The 14,772-nt window shown below is 34.3% G+C and overlaps 3 protein-coding genes across 3 annotated transcripts in view; 1 reads left to right on the top strand and 2 right to left on the bottom strand.

Moving 5' to 3' along the window:
* Positions 1 to 14,772, bottom strand: part of LOC134851058 (intraflagellar transport protein 57 homolog) — a 166,380-nt gene that overhangs the window by 68,023 nt on the left and 83,585 nt on the right. The window lies entirely within an intron of this gene.
* The window catches only part of LOC134851051 (uncharacterized), a 69,300-nt gene continuing 60,865 nt past the window's right edge, over positions 6,338 to 14,772 (bottom strand). Inside the window, exon 19 of the mRNA XM_063866949.1 lies at positions 6,338 to 7,214. Within this exon, the coding sequence (XP_063723019.1) occupies positions 7,002 to 7,214 (213 nt within the window). The 3' untranslated portion in view covers positions 6,338 to 7,001. The remainder of the gene's footprint in view (positions 7,215 to 14,772) is intronic.
* On the top strand, positions 8,272 to 13,288 carry LOC134851076 (uncharacterized). Its single transcript, XM_063866986.1, has 7 exons — positions 8,272 to 9,117; positions 9,505 to 9,729; positions 10,601 to 10,816; positions 11,329 to 11,432; positions 11,939 to 12,156; positions 12,564 to 12,722; positions 13,078 to 13,288. Exons 2-7 carry the CDS (start codon positions 9,567 to 9,569, stop codon positions 13,217 to 13,219), a joined length of 1,002 nt encoding a protein of 333 aa, XP_063723056.1. The 5' UTR covers positions 8,272 to 9,117; positions 9,505 to 9,566; the 3' UTR covers positions 13,220 to 13,288.

Raw genomic sequence — 14,772 nt, 5'->3', positions numbered from 1 at the left:
ATTAGCAAGAAAAATTTGATTTTCTACTTAAGTACAGAAATTAATTCACACATTATTCCTAAACAAAATAACTCTTCTCCGCACTCTTTTGTTTCAAAATTGGCCTGCGGCGCGCAGAAAACTTAGTCAAAATAGGGTCTTTATAGTGATGATTTGGTATCGCTCAAAAAAGTCGACGAAATTTTCGAAGTTTTTTGAAAATCCGCCGCACCCTTCCTCGAGAAAACCTGCTCGGCAATGTTCTAATTTCTCGGTACTATTGATTCCAGTTCAATCGGCTCAATTATTAAACTCAAGACCAAATATTGGGTTCATCAAATTATTAACGTGCTTCAGGAGCAATATATGTTACCAGCGATGATCCAGCAGATAGATAAGTTCAAGTTTTGTAAATAGCTAATAGAGGCTGAACGCATAACAAGTGTTTCAAGTGATATTATGAACCTAACTTAAAATACGTTAACAGGTACTATATCACATTCATTGCTTACATAAAAAGAATTTTTTAAGCTGCCAATAATGAAACTGCATCATCGAAGAAAATTGGGTCTTCCAATGGGTCTTCCAAATATGGTCCAAGAAATTGAGCTGTGTCTGATTGAAATAACCGAGTTGATTTTTTTTTCTTAAGAATATTTTAAATGACTAATATAAGCTGTTAGAAAAGTCGTCTGCATGAAAAAAAAACTTGCAACCCCATCTAATGTCGCTTCCCAATCAGAAACATGGAAAGTCTGATAAAAGACAGAATTGGAAGTTTTTCTATAATAAGTTTAAAAGTTAATGAGCCGTGAAATAGATTGAGGAAACTGGCGTTGGTGGTAATTTTGAATTTCAGCCATTATTGTATGATTCAATTTTTGCAAAAAGTGTCCGGATGGTCTGAGCTATGAATTTGATAAAAACCTAATCAAGAATCGTATGCGTTTAAATTACAAAGTGCAAAAATCCACTACATTTTTTGACTCGTAGGACGCTTGACCTTGCTTTGAAAAACATCAGCATTTTGCAGCAGAAACCGCACTTATCGCAGCATTGATTCGCTTCTACTTAGGACTGCCTTATTAAAATGGCACTGCCCAATTAAAATGGGAGAAATTAATTTAGATGAGCTGCAAATGCTTCTTCTAGCAAACAATGTCACCCAGGCCGAGTGCAATTGCTGACTGAAAAAAAAAACAATGGAGTTAAGAATGAATAGTTGTGTTTATTGAAGTATGAAATTGACAATAGAAAATGAAAACAGAACAAATCGAGATGGTTAAGAAAATGCAAGAATTGGTAAAAATCTAACTTTCTACACGAAAAAACAAAGAAAATCCGTTAAAAGTATCTTACATTACCCTGTAAGTGAGTTAAAGTTTCCTAGACTAAAAATTTCAGCTCGATAAAAAATACCACTGGTTCAAACTACCTAGAATTTATTGATTAACGAATCAAGGCAAAATTTTCAAACAAGACAAAAGTGTTCAGTGAAATTAAAATAAATTTGAGGAAAATCTGCTACCAATACAGATGATTCAATTCCACAGGTACAACCTTCCAGAGATCCAAAAAAATCACAAAAATATCCTAGAATTTAATCAACGAGCTTCAACAAGTTAACAAATTTCTTAATCAGAAGTTTATGCTTTAGAAGATTGAATTAGCTACTTAATTGATTCGCTAAAGACCTATTTTCTCGGACCAGGTGAAAAAGTATTCATTCAATTTTGAGATTAAAACAGTCGACTTAGGATAAACAACCAACAAGAAAAAAAACACAGAAATTAAATTCAACAAAAAATTATTTAAAAAAAGCTCAAACCAAAGAAACGGAGAATAAGCGTTGAAAAAAAGATGCTACGACAAACTGCAACCAGTTCTTAACTAGTATTTATAGACCAATTATATTTATGATTAAATATCACCATAAAATATTTATAACTAACCAATCATATTCCATCTCTAACATTTACACTTATTTGTAAGTGCTGAAACTATTGTAATTTCAGCACCGGAACAATTTGAATAAAACTTAGAATACAGTTGTTCTCCTTCCGGCAACGAACTCGCATAAACCAGTATACACTAGATCTATTGAGACTAGGAGATATAAGAGTAAGATTAAGAGCGGTATTATACTAAGACGTTGGTGGTAATTTCAAATTTCAGCCATTATTGTATGATTCAATTTTTGCAAAAAGTGTCCGGATGGTCTGAGCTATGAAATTGATAAAAACCTAATCAAGAATCGTATGCGTTTAAATTACAAAGTGCAAAAATCCACTAAATTTTTTGACTCGTAGGACGCTTGACCTTGCTTTGAAAAACATCAGCATTTTGCAGCAGAAATCGCACTTATCGCAGCATTGATTCGCTTCCACTTAGGACTGCCTTATTAAAACGGGACTGCCTAATTAAAATGGGAGAAGTTAATTTAGATGAGCTGCAAATGCTTCTTTTTGCAAACAATGTGACCCAGGCCGAGTGCAATTGCTGACTGAAAAAAAAACAATGGAGTTAAGAATGAATAGTTGTCTTTATTGAAGTATGAAATTGGCAATAGAAAATAAAAACAGAACAAATCGAGATGGTTACGAAAATGCAGGAATTGGTAAAAATCTAATTTTCTACACAAAAAAAAAAAGAAAATCCGTTAAAAGTATCTTACGTTACCCTGTAAGTGAGTTAAAGTTTCCTAGACTAAAAATTTCAACTCGATAAAAAATACCACTGGTTCAACCTGCCTAGAAATTATTGATTAAAGAATCAAGGCAAAATTTTCAAACGAGACAAAAGTGTTTAGTGAAATTAAAATAAATTTGAGGAAAATCTGCTGCCAATACAGATGATTCAATTCCACTGGCTTAACCTACCAGAGATCCAAAAAAAAATCACAATAAAAATATCCTAGAATTTAATCAACGAGCTTCAACAAGTTAACAAATTTCTTAATTAGATATTTATGCTTTAGAAGATTGAATTAGCTACTTAATTGATTCGCTAAAGACCTATTTTCTCCGACCAGGTGAAAAAAGTTTCCATTCAATTTTGAGATTAAAACAGTCGACTTAGGATAAACAACCAACAAGAAAAATAACACAGAAAATAAATTCAACAAAAAATTATAAAAAAAGCTCAACAACCAAAGAAACGGAGAATAAGCGTTGAAAAAAAAAATGCTACGACAAACGTCTCCATCTTATTTCAAACAGCTCGGACCTTTTGCACTTTTTATAAGTTTCCTATTTTTTTTTGCTCGAGCATTAATCCTGACCAAACACTGAGTTCATTCGTCTTAATAAAATGGGCATCTAGCGACTAAACGTTACACAGGAATTTAACTGTGATATGAGCAATCTTATTTCAAAAACTAAACTGGGACTATAATTCTTTCATTGCATTTGAAAGTCGCATATAATGCGATACAGAAATAATTGCTGATGTTCTTAAAAATTATTAAATTTCCCTAATCAATTTAAAAAAATGAAAATGTATTATCGAAGAAATCTGTTACTTAGAGATCGAAAAAGTTCAAGTACGGAATCCATATTTGAACTAAGTGTTCCGATTCAGCTGCCTGAGTTGAGTGTCCTTAAAAGGCATGTTTAAATGACTTATTCAATCTGTTAGAAAATTTGATTACCGGAAGAACTCTTGCTATCTCAATTTGAATCGTGAGTGGATTTTTTCTGACATTGGAAGTCATTGTCACGTATGTTGCTAATCATACGTGACAAAATTGTCGGCTAAATTTGCTATCATAATAAAATAGCCAAGAGACGCTTAAAAAATTGTCAATGAATCCAAGGAAACTGAAAAAAAACTTAACAATTTAAACAAATAAATTTTGCCATTGGAATTTCATGAATAATTTATGACTGATTGTTGTGATTAATAACGTCAACTTGCAAAAACCGAAAAAATAGGCAAGTTTTTTTTTCTCCGGAAAATTTGAAAGTTAAATTCAACTTTCGAAACAAGTAGTCATTCGCCTTTTTCTTGACTTTATCACTTTTGCTGTTCAATAAAGGAGTTTGCCTTCCTTTTAAGAAAGGAAAAGAACAGCTTTTAAAAAAATTGAAATCAAATCTCAAAAAATCAAATTTGAGCTTGCATAAATTAAGACTTTCCTGAAAAGCAAGAAAAATATCACGACCTTATCTGTCCTCGCTACGTTCATTACCACTTAATAACTATTCCAATCATAACTCTGCTAGCACTCGTTTTTCAGTAGTGAATAAATTTCTGTATCGAGAAAAAATTGTCACCGCGCATGTTTAAATGAACGCTGATTGTAATCGAAGTCATTTTTAAAACTCTTCGAATGATTATATCGTTTTAGATGTTTTTTTTTGGAATAATAAATAGGAAAAAATTAAAATAGCAATTAGAATAGCTGCTTGATCTGCAAGTAGCACAGATAATTCCACCAATTTTTCTTTTCAAAACAGTCACCTTTTCTGGGTGAGCTTCATGAATCGATCGAATCACGAAAATATCGTATCATTCAACTAACGGCATCTGACGCTTACTTTGAAATCTGATTTTGCTTGAAGACAAAGCGAATGAGAGGTCCCTTTCTGCTTCGTGACTGGAACAGGGTAGTTTTCGGCGTTACGCGTTTTCTATGACCAAATTCCAAAGTTTCGCGTCAACTCCTGTTTGGCTATGGATTAAAACCTTGACATTTACCAAATTAGGTCGAGCCTGAACAACCATTTCTTCACATGCTCATTATTGGCCTTTATATGTTTACGAAAAACTGCTAAACAAAATTACGAATGAAGCTAGAAAAAAGTTTGCTTCGCTAGCAAAAAATGTCTGTTGAAACAACAGCCGGCTTCAGTTGCGGGGGCTTATGGAACTCGCATTCAAGAAAACTTAACTGACAGGATTTTTTGGCACGCTACTAGTTGGGTTAAGTAATGAAAACACATACTATCAAAATCAATTGAACGAAACGCTATCTAATCAATTATATTGATGGAATTTGAAACATCTGAAGTCTTCTAATATATCTTACAATTTGATATTTCAGGTTATACAAAGGCACATTTGAACAAAATGCAACTAAATATTTTAATTAATAAACAATTAATTGGTTGCTAATCATACGTGACAAAATTGTCGGCTAAATTTGCTATCATAATAAAATAGCCAAGAGACGCTTAAAAAATTGTCAATGAATCCAAGGAAACTGAAAAAAAACTTAACAATTTAAACAAATAAATTTTGCCATTGGAATTTCATGAATAATTTATGACTGATTGTTGTGATTAATAACGTCAACTTGCAAAAACCGAAAAAATAGGCAAGTTTTTTTTTCTCCGGAAAATTTGAAAGTTAAATTCAACTTTCGAAACAAGTAGTCATTCGCCTTTTTCTTGACTTTATCACTTTTGCTGTTCAATAAAGGAGTTTGCCTTCCTTTTAAGAAAGGAAAAGAACAGCTTTTAAAAAAATTGAAATCAAATCTCAAAAAATCAAATTTGAGCTTGCATAAATTAAGACTTTCCTGAAAAGCAAGAAAAATATCACGACCTTATCTGTCCTCGCTACGTTCATTACCACTTAATAACTATTCCAATCATAACTCTGCTAGCACTCGTTTTTCAGTAGTGAATAAATTTCTGTATCGAGAAAAAATTGTCACCGCGCATGTTTAAATGAACGCTGATTGTAATCGAAGTCATTTTTAAAACTCTTCGAATGATTATATCGTTTTAGATGTTTTTTTTGGAATAATAAATAGGAAAAAATTAAAATAGCAATTAGAATAGCTGCTTGATCTGCAAGTAGCACAGATAATTCCACCAATTTTTCTTTTCAAAACAGTCACCTTTTCTGGGTGAGCTTCATGAATCGATCGAATCACGAAAATATCGTATCATTCAACTAACGGCATCTGACGCTTACTTTGAAATCTGATTTTGCTTGAAGACAAAGCGAATGAGAGGTCCCTTTCTGCTTCGTGACTGGAACAGGGTAGTTTTCGGCGTTACGCGTTTTCTATCACCAAATTCCAAAGTTTCGCGTCAACTCCTGTTTGGCTATGGATTAAAACCTTGACATTTACTAAATTAGGTCGAGCCTGAACAACCATTTCTTCACATGCTCATTATTGGCCTTTATATGTTTACGAAAAACTGCTAAACAAAATTACGAATGAAGCTAGAAAAAAGTTTGCTTCGCTAGCAAAAAATGTCTGTTGAAACAACAGCCGGCTTCAGTTGCGGGGGCTTATGGAACTCGCATTCAAGAAAACTTAACTGACAGGATTTTTTGGCACGCTACTAGTTGGGTTAAGTAATGAAAACACATACTATCAAAATCAATTGAACGAAACGCTATCTAATCAATTATATTGATGGAATTTGAAACATCTGAAGTCTTCTAATATATCTTACAATTTGATATTTCAGGTTATACAAAGGCACATTTGAACAAAATGCAACTAAATATTTTAATTAATAAACAATTTGTTTAATCAATAAAAACAGTTAAGATAAATTTTGCTAGCGGAATGACCTTGAAATGATATGAGTTTTGCGATAAAAATGACAGGATTAGAGCAAAATTTGCTCAAGGGAATCAGAAACCGAAAATCGAGCTAAATTGCACAGATTTTTTAAAAAGCGAAAGTTACAAATTTTCAACTTACATTAAATTTACAATAAATTCTCACAATAAGGTTCACTTCCCTCCACGAATGCGAACTTGTCAAAACGAAACAGAACGACCTTCGACTTTTCAACAGATGAAATATCATATTGAACAGATTTACTTCTCAGCTGTTAGTTTTTCAAGTGTACTTTGATGACTTCGAGAACGCATCGCCGTAATAATTGACTTATCGTTTGCAGGTTTGAAATTTTACCATTCCCTATCGTTCATAAGTTATCGTTCACTGCATTGTAATAGGCAAGGGTGAGAGCAAACGAACATTGATGCCAAGTTGAATTCTCTTCTTTTAGTTAATTTTTCTCCTGCGAGATGGTGATTGCACATGCACCCCATTAGTGTTCGTCCTCATGTAGAATGGGGGAGGGTTGTTTTCCTAGCCACTGGACTGGCACCCATTGTGGCTCAGTGCGTACTTTGTCACAGAGCATGGACAGCTGATGGACACACTCTTCCAGACCGTTATTGACTATGACGTCATCGAACAAGTGTCCATACTGCAAGTCCATAACTCTAGCCTCCTCTATCACCGCTCTCAACTCATTGTCCTACAAACAAAACAATAAAAATCCAATGCTACACCATTCAAATGTAACAAAACAACCAATCATTACAAACTGAAGATCATACCAGTCCAGCGGTGGCAGAACTCGAGAATCTATGTCTCTGAATCTAGTATAGGCTCTTTTAGATTTAGGATCTTACTTATGCACCAGACTGCTTTGACTTAAGTTAGTCCAGGAGATTGATATACCAATTTGGTGGTTGTTATATAAGTGTAGTTTCCAACGTCAACAAAATAATGTTACATTTACCATTATATTTAATAAAATTATCAATTGACAACTGTGTCGATTTAAAAAACGTCAAGATGTGCTCACTTTCAAGTGTCTAGCCAAGAACTTTAGATGAAACTCGACACAAATTTTTACAAGTTTCTGCATTACAGTTACATCACAAATAACTTCAGACAGAAGTTGTATCTTTCTAAGCCCGATTGGCTCAACTCAACCATACATCATTATTTCCCTCTTAAAAGCGAAATTGCAAAATTGACAAAAAAAAGTAGAACGTTGGAGTTGAAAAAATGGGAATCGATATTTGACACGTCCAGCTAGATGAAATTCTTGCAACAGAACCAATCAAAACACAGCCAACAGACAGTGAGAAAAGTATCAATGAACTCAGTGAGACCGAAAAAAAAGTAGAAAATTTTTTGAAGTTCCACTTTCGAGTTACAAAGAGAAAAATAAATCACTATAAAAATATTAGAAATTCTTTTATGATTTTTATGATTGATTAAACAGAATTTTTGATTAAACTAACCCAATTTGACAAAGCTGGATCAGAAGATATTTTTTCATTCCGCGAACTGAAAAGCCTAATTTGACTTCTAGCAAATTAATTTGAACTGCTCTTTGAAAAAATCAAATGTCAGACCGCAAGCAATCAAACTTGAGCATGAATCAACTTTAAGAGTTTTTCCCGAAAAAAAAACAGAGCAAAGGGACAGTTGGAAAAGAGTCAATGAAAGAAAGAAAACACAAAAAATACTGACTTGTGTTTTGAAAAAAATCCCAACTTTCGAATTTCCAAGAGGGCCTTAAATCTCTCATAACTTCTAGAACAAAGGAATCCAAATAATCGCGACCTATTTAAGAGTCTGAACTACGTTAATCGACTCTTTAAAACGAAAACAAAAACGACAAATTCAACTTCACTGCGTTCATTGAGACTCAACGCCTCTATTCGTGCATATCAAAACGAACAATACAACATAACTACGTTCACTGAGACTTATTCTTCTGTTCATGCAAATTTTTATCGAGCGAACGTGAAAAACAAAGCATCAAAAAGCAGAGTGGGGAAGGGTGCGCATTACCCCTTCCGAAGGGTTCAACTCCGCGCCTGATATCAACATCAACCATCATGATCATATCTTTACGTCAAATCATCAAATCATTTCAGAAGCTAAGTTGCCATTTATCCTCAATCACAAATAATGAGAGCTCAGAAAGAACGGCAGATAATTGAAAGTACTAAAGACAGTCAGTTTTTACAAGTTTGTTCTCGCAAATGATAAATCCAAATTCGTATATTAACCATACTGGCTTGAAACTAAACAAACAAGCAAATTATACGTGACAGCTCCAGTTACCACATTACATGTATAATGTTTTCTCGAAGCAGTGCGACTAAGTTTGTTTTCTATTGATTAGCAATTGAACTTTGGAGCCCTGTTGGCAACTCTAGCCTTTATTTATCTCAGAACATCGTACCATTTGAATCGAGAAGTGTGAACCCTTTTCTTTGGTTAAAAATAGACAAACTTGTTTATTGGACTCAGGGTCTGCCGTAGCGGAATTAATTCATCGTCAGCCAAGACAAATGATGCTAGCAAATATGGAATCAAAATACTAAAAACTATCATATCCAGCAAAAATCTATAAAGTTGTAAAAATGTCAATGAACTGCATGGCGTTAAAACTCATTGTTTTTCAAGAATGTTTATGATTGATTTTTTGATAAAATAGACCAATGGAGAAGTTTGGATCAATACGTGATTTCTTTATTCCGCTTTCGAAATGAAAAACTCAAGTTTTTCGAGCCATTTGAGTTGTCGTTTTTGGACAGCGAAACTTGTCTTCCTTTTATCAACTGAACTAGAATTGAATTTTTAAAAGAAATCAAGTCAAACCGAACAGCGAAAGATCAAATCAGGCGTGATCAAATTTTTAAGACATTTTCCTGAAAAAAATAAATAAATAATCATCACGACCTATGTAAGTGTCTTCGCTTCGTTCATTGACACTTAATAACAACTTGCACTGACTCGAGCTAAAACCTTGATACTTGTTACGAATTACAAATTCCTATCTCTTAAACGGATCGCTTAAGAAATGGGCATCATGAAAGCCAACGGGTTTTCTGTGATGCTGAATCGCGTGGAGCCAGATGTGCGAAAGAAGGACCAGTCTCTGATGTACTATCTGAGAAGTCTGTTCCAGTGGCATGATGAAACACTCAACTGTTGGACTAACATTGCAGCCATGCTCATATTAGGTCAGTAAAACTCAAAGCATTCGTCAACATCACAGTTGGCACGTTTGAAACTGCGAGAATTCGAACTCGCATTTTCTCTAGGGTAAAATTTATGCCAGTGAATAGCAGATATGTGCGTGTCAGGGTGCTTGAGACACGCTTAAAACACTGTTTCGAACGTCTGTTTTTAGGCAGTCTTTCTTCTTTGTTCGAGGTCTTAAGATTTTTAGGCCTTTTTCAAATTTCTGACTAGTGCAAAAAAGAAGGTTTTAATCATTTTTTTTTGTTAAAACGGCTTTTTTCAAAATACAAAACATTACCAACCTTGTATCCAGAACCACCACTTTAAGGACTAAGATGCCGAACCCCAGTAGCTCTGCTCATTAAATCGACATTTACTTTTTAGGTAATGGTTCTAGGCTCTGTTATCAAACATCACCTAGAAGCAAATAGCATGAATCATCCGCTAATTGGATTGCAGAGACTACATTTACAACTTTTTAATGTTAATTGCTACGGCAGTTGCTTTTGTTTATCATAACTTCAAATATGTATGATATTTGGGCCCCTGAAACGTGGATTTTCGAACTTTTCGGGAAAACGTCGGGACCCAACTTCGTATATCTTTTTTTTTTCTGGAGACCCAATTATTATACTTGCTTTTTTCGGACTATCAAAGTGGAGGCGTTCCTCATGCGCGAAATTCCTAATGCGCAAAAATTTCGTCAACCAATCAGAATTCATAATTTTGAAAGAATTAAGCGATAAAATCAGTTTTAAGGGCATTGATTGGTTGAGCATGTGGTTGAAACCTTGCTTTTTTTCTATGAGCCCAACTATTATACTTTTCCCTGTTAGAGAAAGACGCACATAGTTTGTATCATTTGTTCAGGTGATATGATATTGGGATGCGTGTCGAATGGCAAATTAGACATTTCCTCTCGTTCTTCTTCTATGGACAATGAGTACAACGAGTGGCCATTGTACATTGGGTGTCTCTCATTCACTACCAACCTCAGCTCCTTCGTGGCGCACTTGTTCATGAGCAAAAACTACATCACAGAGTGTGCAGTGTTCGCATTCGACCTCTTCGGTGCAGTCATTATGGGTCAGTCAGCATTATGGGCTTTTTTCATCCTCCCAACCCTACCTTGCAAAGCATCAACTTTATGGTGTAATTATGCTGTTCTGCAAAACTAATTATGCAGTCCAAAATGATAAAGAGCCGAATTTTGTTGCATATTGTTAAATATCCCTAGTAACTGTATAATTTAAGTCAAATTTTTGGCAATATCCTTTTCGGTCAACGAATTTGAACAAGTTAAGTAACCTAAAACAGCTCATTGTGATGCCGGCGGAAAAATCATTTTCCACCTCTTTCAGCGCATAAAGATCGCAGTTTTTGGCCAATTAAACTGCCCAACGTCGCCAATATTGCCAAAAATTTGGCAATAACTATAAAAAAGACATTTATCGTTCCAAGATCAAAATTCGTGAGCCGCTGACTTAAGGTGGTATCAAGGTGGGAAACTCACCATTTAAATTGTTTCGAAAAAAATTGGTCGGATCTTTCTGCGCTTCTTGCAAAGTAACCGGCAATTCTTGTTGATAATTTTTTAGGTACTGTAGTTGCCATGAGTTACGTGGGCTATGCCTTCTCACTGGTTCAGAATCAGCAAAACTTCATTTCTCAACACTTGCCATGGGTCGTCTTCTCGATAAGGGTAAGATGACAACTCATCAGTTTGGAACTTCTAGGAGCTAGCTACTAAGTTACTAACTAACAGCAATCCGGAGTATCCGGCTGCAACGCAAATTTTATTGAGTGTTCCGACTTTGAGCATTTCATTTTTATCAAAATTTCGATGTTCAAAAAATGAAAAATTTTCATGTTCTAACTTTTCTTTTAATTTTCCCGACGTACGTGCTGTTTTTTGAAGGCAAAAAGGATTTAAGCTAGAGCTAGATAATGAAAATTTAATTAGGGAAAACATTGGATTTTGGAGTGAGTAACTTAATACAGTATCTTGCTGAAAATTGATATTAAAAACGGAAATTTTCAGATCGTTTCTTTTTTGGCAGAGAGAACTCCTCTTTTTTTGTTTTGGAATCATCACTACTAATAACTTCATACCACACTTAACCAAAAATAAGCTATGTCATGGCTTACGTTATCATTTGTTTTCCAAAAGCTTCAAATTTTCAATTCGCTTGTTTTTTTTTATTTCAGGTTCTCGGCTGTGTACTTTATGCCACTAGTTCTTCAGTCTACGTCATCCGGTGTCGCAGGGAGTATCGACTGTGCAGTGAGGACTTGTCCAAGGCACAACACGTGGACGTGGTCGAGTGTATAGCCCACTGCTTTCCCATCTGTGCTTTGATTGTCATTCCCTCTGCCATTTACACTGGACAATTCTACCCTGTTGTACTCTGTGCTTTTCTACTCATGTTAGTTACAAAAACGAAATGATGGTGAAGTGGTTATGTCTCGGCCTCACTATCCAAAGGTTGGAGGTTCGAGGCCCACCATTATCCATTCACGTTGCTTGGGGATGGAAACTTCTTTACTCAGCCCAGAAAAATAATCAAAAAACTAGCATGTATTATTTTTTATTAAGAGGCTAAAAAGCGGTTCACTGAAAAAAAGCCGAACGGTTTGAATGTAAGTCTTTTCCCTCGTGAACAAATTGTCCTAACTTAACTTAATATAACATCAACTACACCATTTCATTATTAATTAGTGTTGTTGACAAAATAGCATCTATGCCAATTCAACGATTGAAATCAGTTTTTCTTAAATTTTTTTACCTTGCTTCTTTTTTTTCATGTATTTCCCCCTTTTAATTTCGTTGCAGAACGACTCGACTGTTACTGGGGGCTAGCAACAGATGGTCCAGACACAGATGGCTACTACACAGCATCAGCCACTTAACAGGCGCCCTTTTAGTGGCCTCGGAGCTACTATCTCTTGCTAGACACACACAACAACAGCACAGAGCTAAACTCATGAATAGGGATCGCATTAACCATCCATGTTTTAACATAGATCATTTATCGAAACATATAACTAGTTTTTTCTTCTTCTGTTTTTGACATTATTCATTTCAATTGACATACTTAGCATCTTTTTCTGAAGAAAATAATTGAGTAGTTTACAAATCTCAATTTAAATTAATACCGGATTACACACCCTGATGCCTAGATTGGTTTTGTTTGGGCCAAAAAATTTAATTTTCTCTTCCTGAATTCATCAAAATTTCAATGTTTTGGAAAACTTTGCATGCTCAAATGAGTTTTTTGCTGGCATCCTTTTGACATATTTTTAGATTTCTTTTGACATATAAATGCGATCCCTGCTCATGCTAACAGAGCAATCATGCCGTACTACTTACTCGCGGACTTATTAAGTATTATCATGCTCATTGTCTTCACATCGACCCTCTACTTCACTGTGAACAAAACGAGCCACCAAATGAACAAAACAACCAACCAGAAGACTCACTTGCAATGACAAACATTCACTACATATATACTATGCTCATTTTATTCGCACAAAATTAATTTTGTTCCCAATTCAAAACCTGTTTTTAGTTAGTATGAAAATTCAACGCAAATTATAGTTAGCCTTGATGGTCAATCAAAGGGCTGTCCTTATCAACAATAATTACTCAATAATAGTAGACAATCACTTTCAAAAAAAAATAACCCAAAAAACTTCAAGTTCGGCTGTTGGAAATCTACTTTATGGTAATCTTTAGTTTTGTACCACCTGTGATGCAATAAAAACAGCCTAATTTGTAATTCAGCATATAAAGTTGAAACTTCGCCAGCAGACAGTTGGAAAAGAGTAAATGAGCACCAGTAAACAGAAAAAAATACTGACTAGTTTTATGAAAAAACAACTGTCTGTCGAACTTCCAAGAATTAAAAATAGATCCTCTTAAAGCTCTTTGAACTTTCGAATTTCAAACAAACAGATGAAAAATTTATTTCGCTGGGAAATCTGAAACTTAAATTCTATTTTCGAAACTATTTCGTACACTTTTGTTGTTCGATTGTGGAGTTTGCCTTCCTTTAAACAAAGAAAAAGACTGAACTTGAAAAGAAACCAAAAGTAAACCGCAAAAAAAGTAAAATTTAAGCCTGAAAGATTTTTAACTTTTCCTGAAAAAAAAAAACGAAGAGAAAAACAATCACGAGCTATGTCAGAGTCTGAACTACATTCACGGACTTTTAAAAAAGTGTCTTCAATTTGAGCAGCCAGAAAAAGTGGAAGAGACAAACAGCTTATTCACAAAAATTTTATTAATGAAAAGCCTAAAAAAAAGAAAAAAATTGTTTCATTAAAATTTGCTCTTTGAAACAACAAAATCAACGCAAAAAACAAGAGCGATAAAGACAAAATTGAGGTCCAAAGTTGCAAAATTACAAAAAAAAACACAAGAACAAGCCTGGAGAGAAGATCAAACACAGAGGCGAAGTTGTTGTTAAAAAAAGAACGGCAAACGAGAATTCTGAAAACGCAAAAAAAAATTTAAAAAAATGTCAATACAAAAGTGGATTCTAACGCATACCTCGAAAAAAATGGCACTTGCCCTAACAACTTAGTCGTGCTGCCTGGCTTTAAATTATTTTCATGCATACTTTCTTTTTAGATATCAGGCAGCAAAGAATGCGTTTGAATAAAGATATAGGCAGATTGTAGACGGTGCAATTAACTTTGAACGAAACAAGCAAATTTAAATAAAAAACAGCAAACATACAGTTGGAAAAAAAGTCAATTAACGCAAGGAAACAGCAAAAAATACAGTTTTTTGAAAAAATCAATTTTCGAATTTCAAAGAAAAATAATGTGACTCTGAGGCTCTTACAAAATTAACCCATATTGAGAAAAATGAATCAAGAAGTAAGTTTTCCATTTCGCTGAAAAACATGTAAATTAAAAAACCCACTTTCCAAACGAGAAGTCGATCACGTTTTTCGCAACCTTTACACTAATGTTCTTCGATAGCAGAGTTTGCATTCCTCTTAGCAAAAGAAACTAAATTAAAAAGAAATCAGCCG

The sequence above is a fragment of the Symsagittifera roscoffensis genome, chromosome 1, assembly GCF_963678635.1.
Source record: "Symsagittifera roscoffensis chromosome 1, txSymRosc1.1, whole genome shotgun sequence".
Taxonomy (NCBI): Eukaryota; Metazoa; Xenacoelomorpha; order Acoela; family Convolutidae; genus Symsagittifera; species Symsagittifera roscoffensis.
This window is presented reverse-complemented; position numbering and strand designations above follow the sequence as displayed.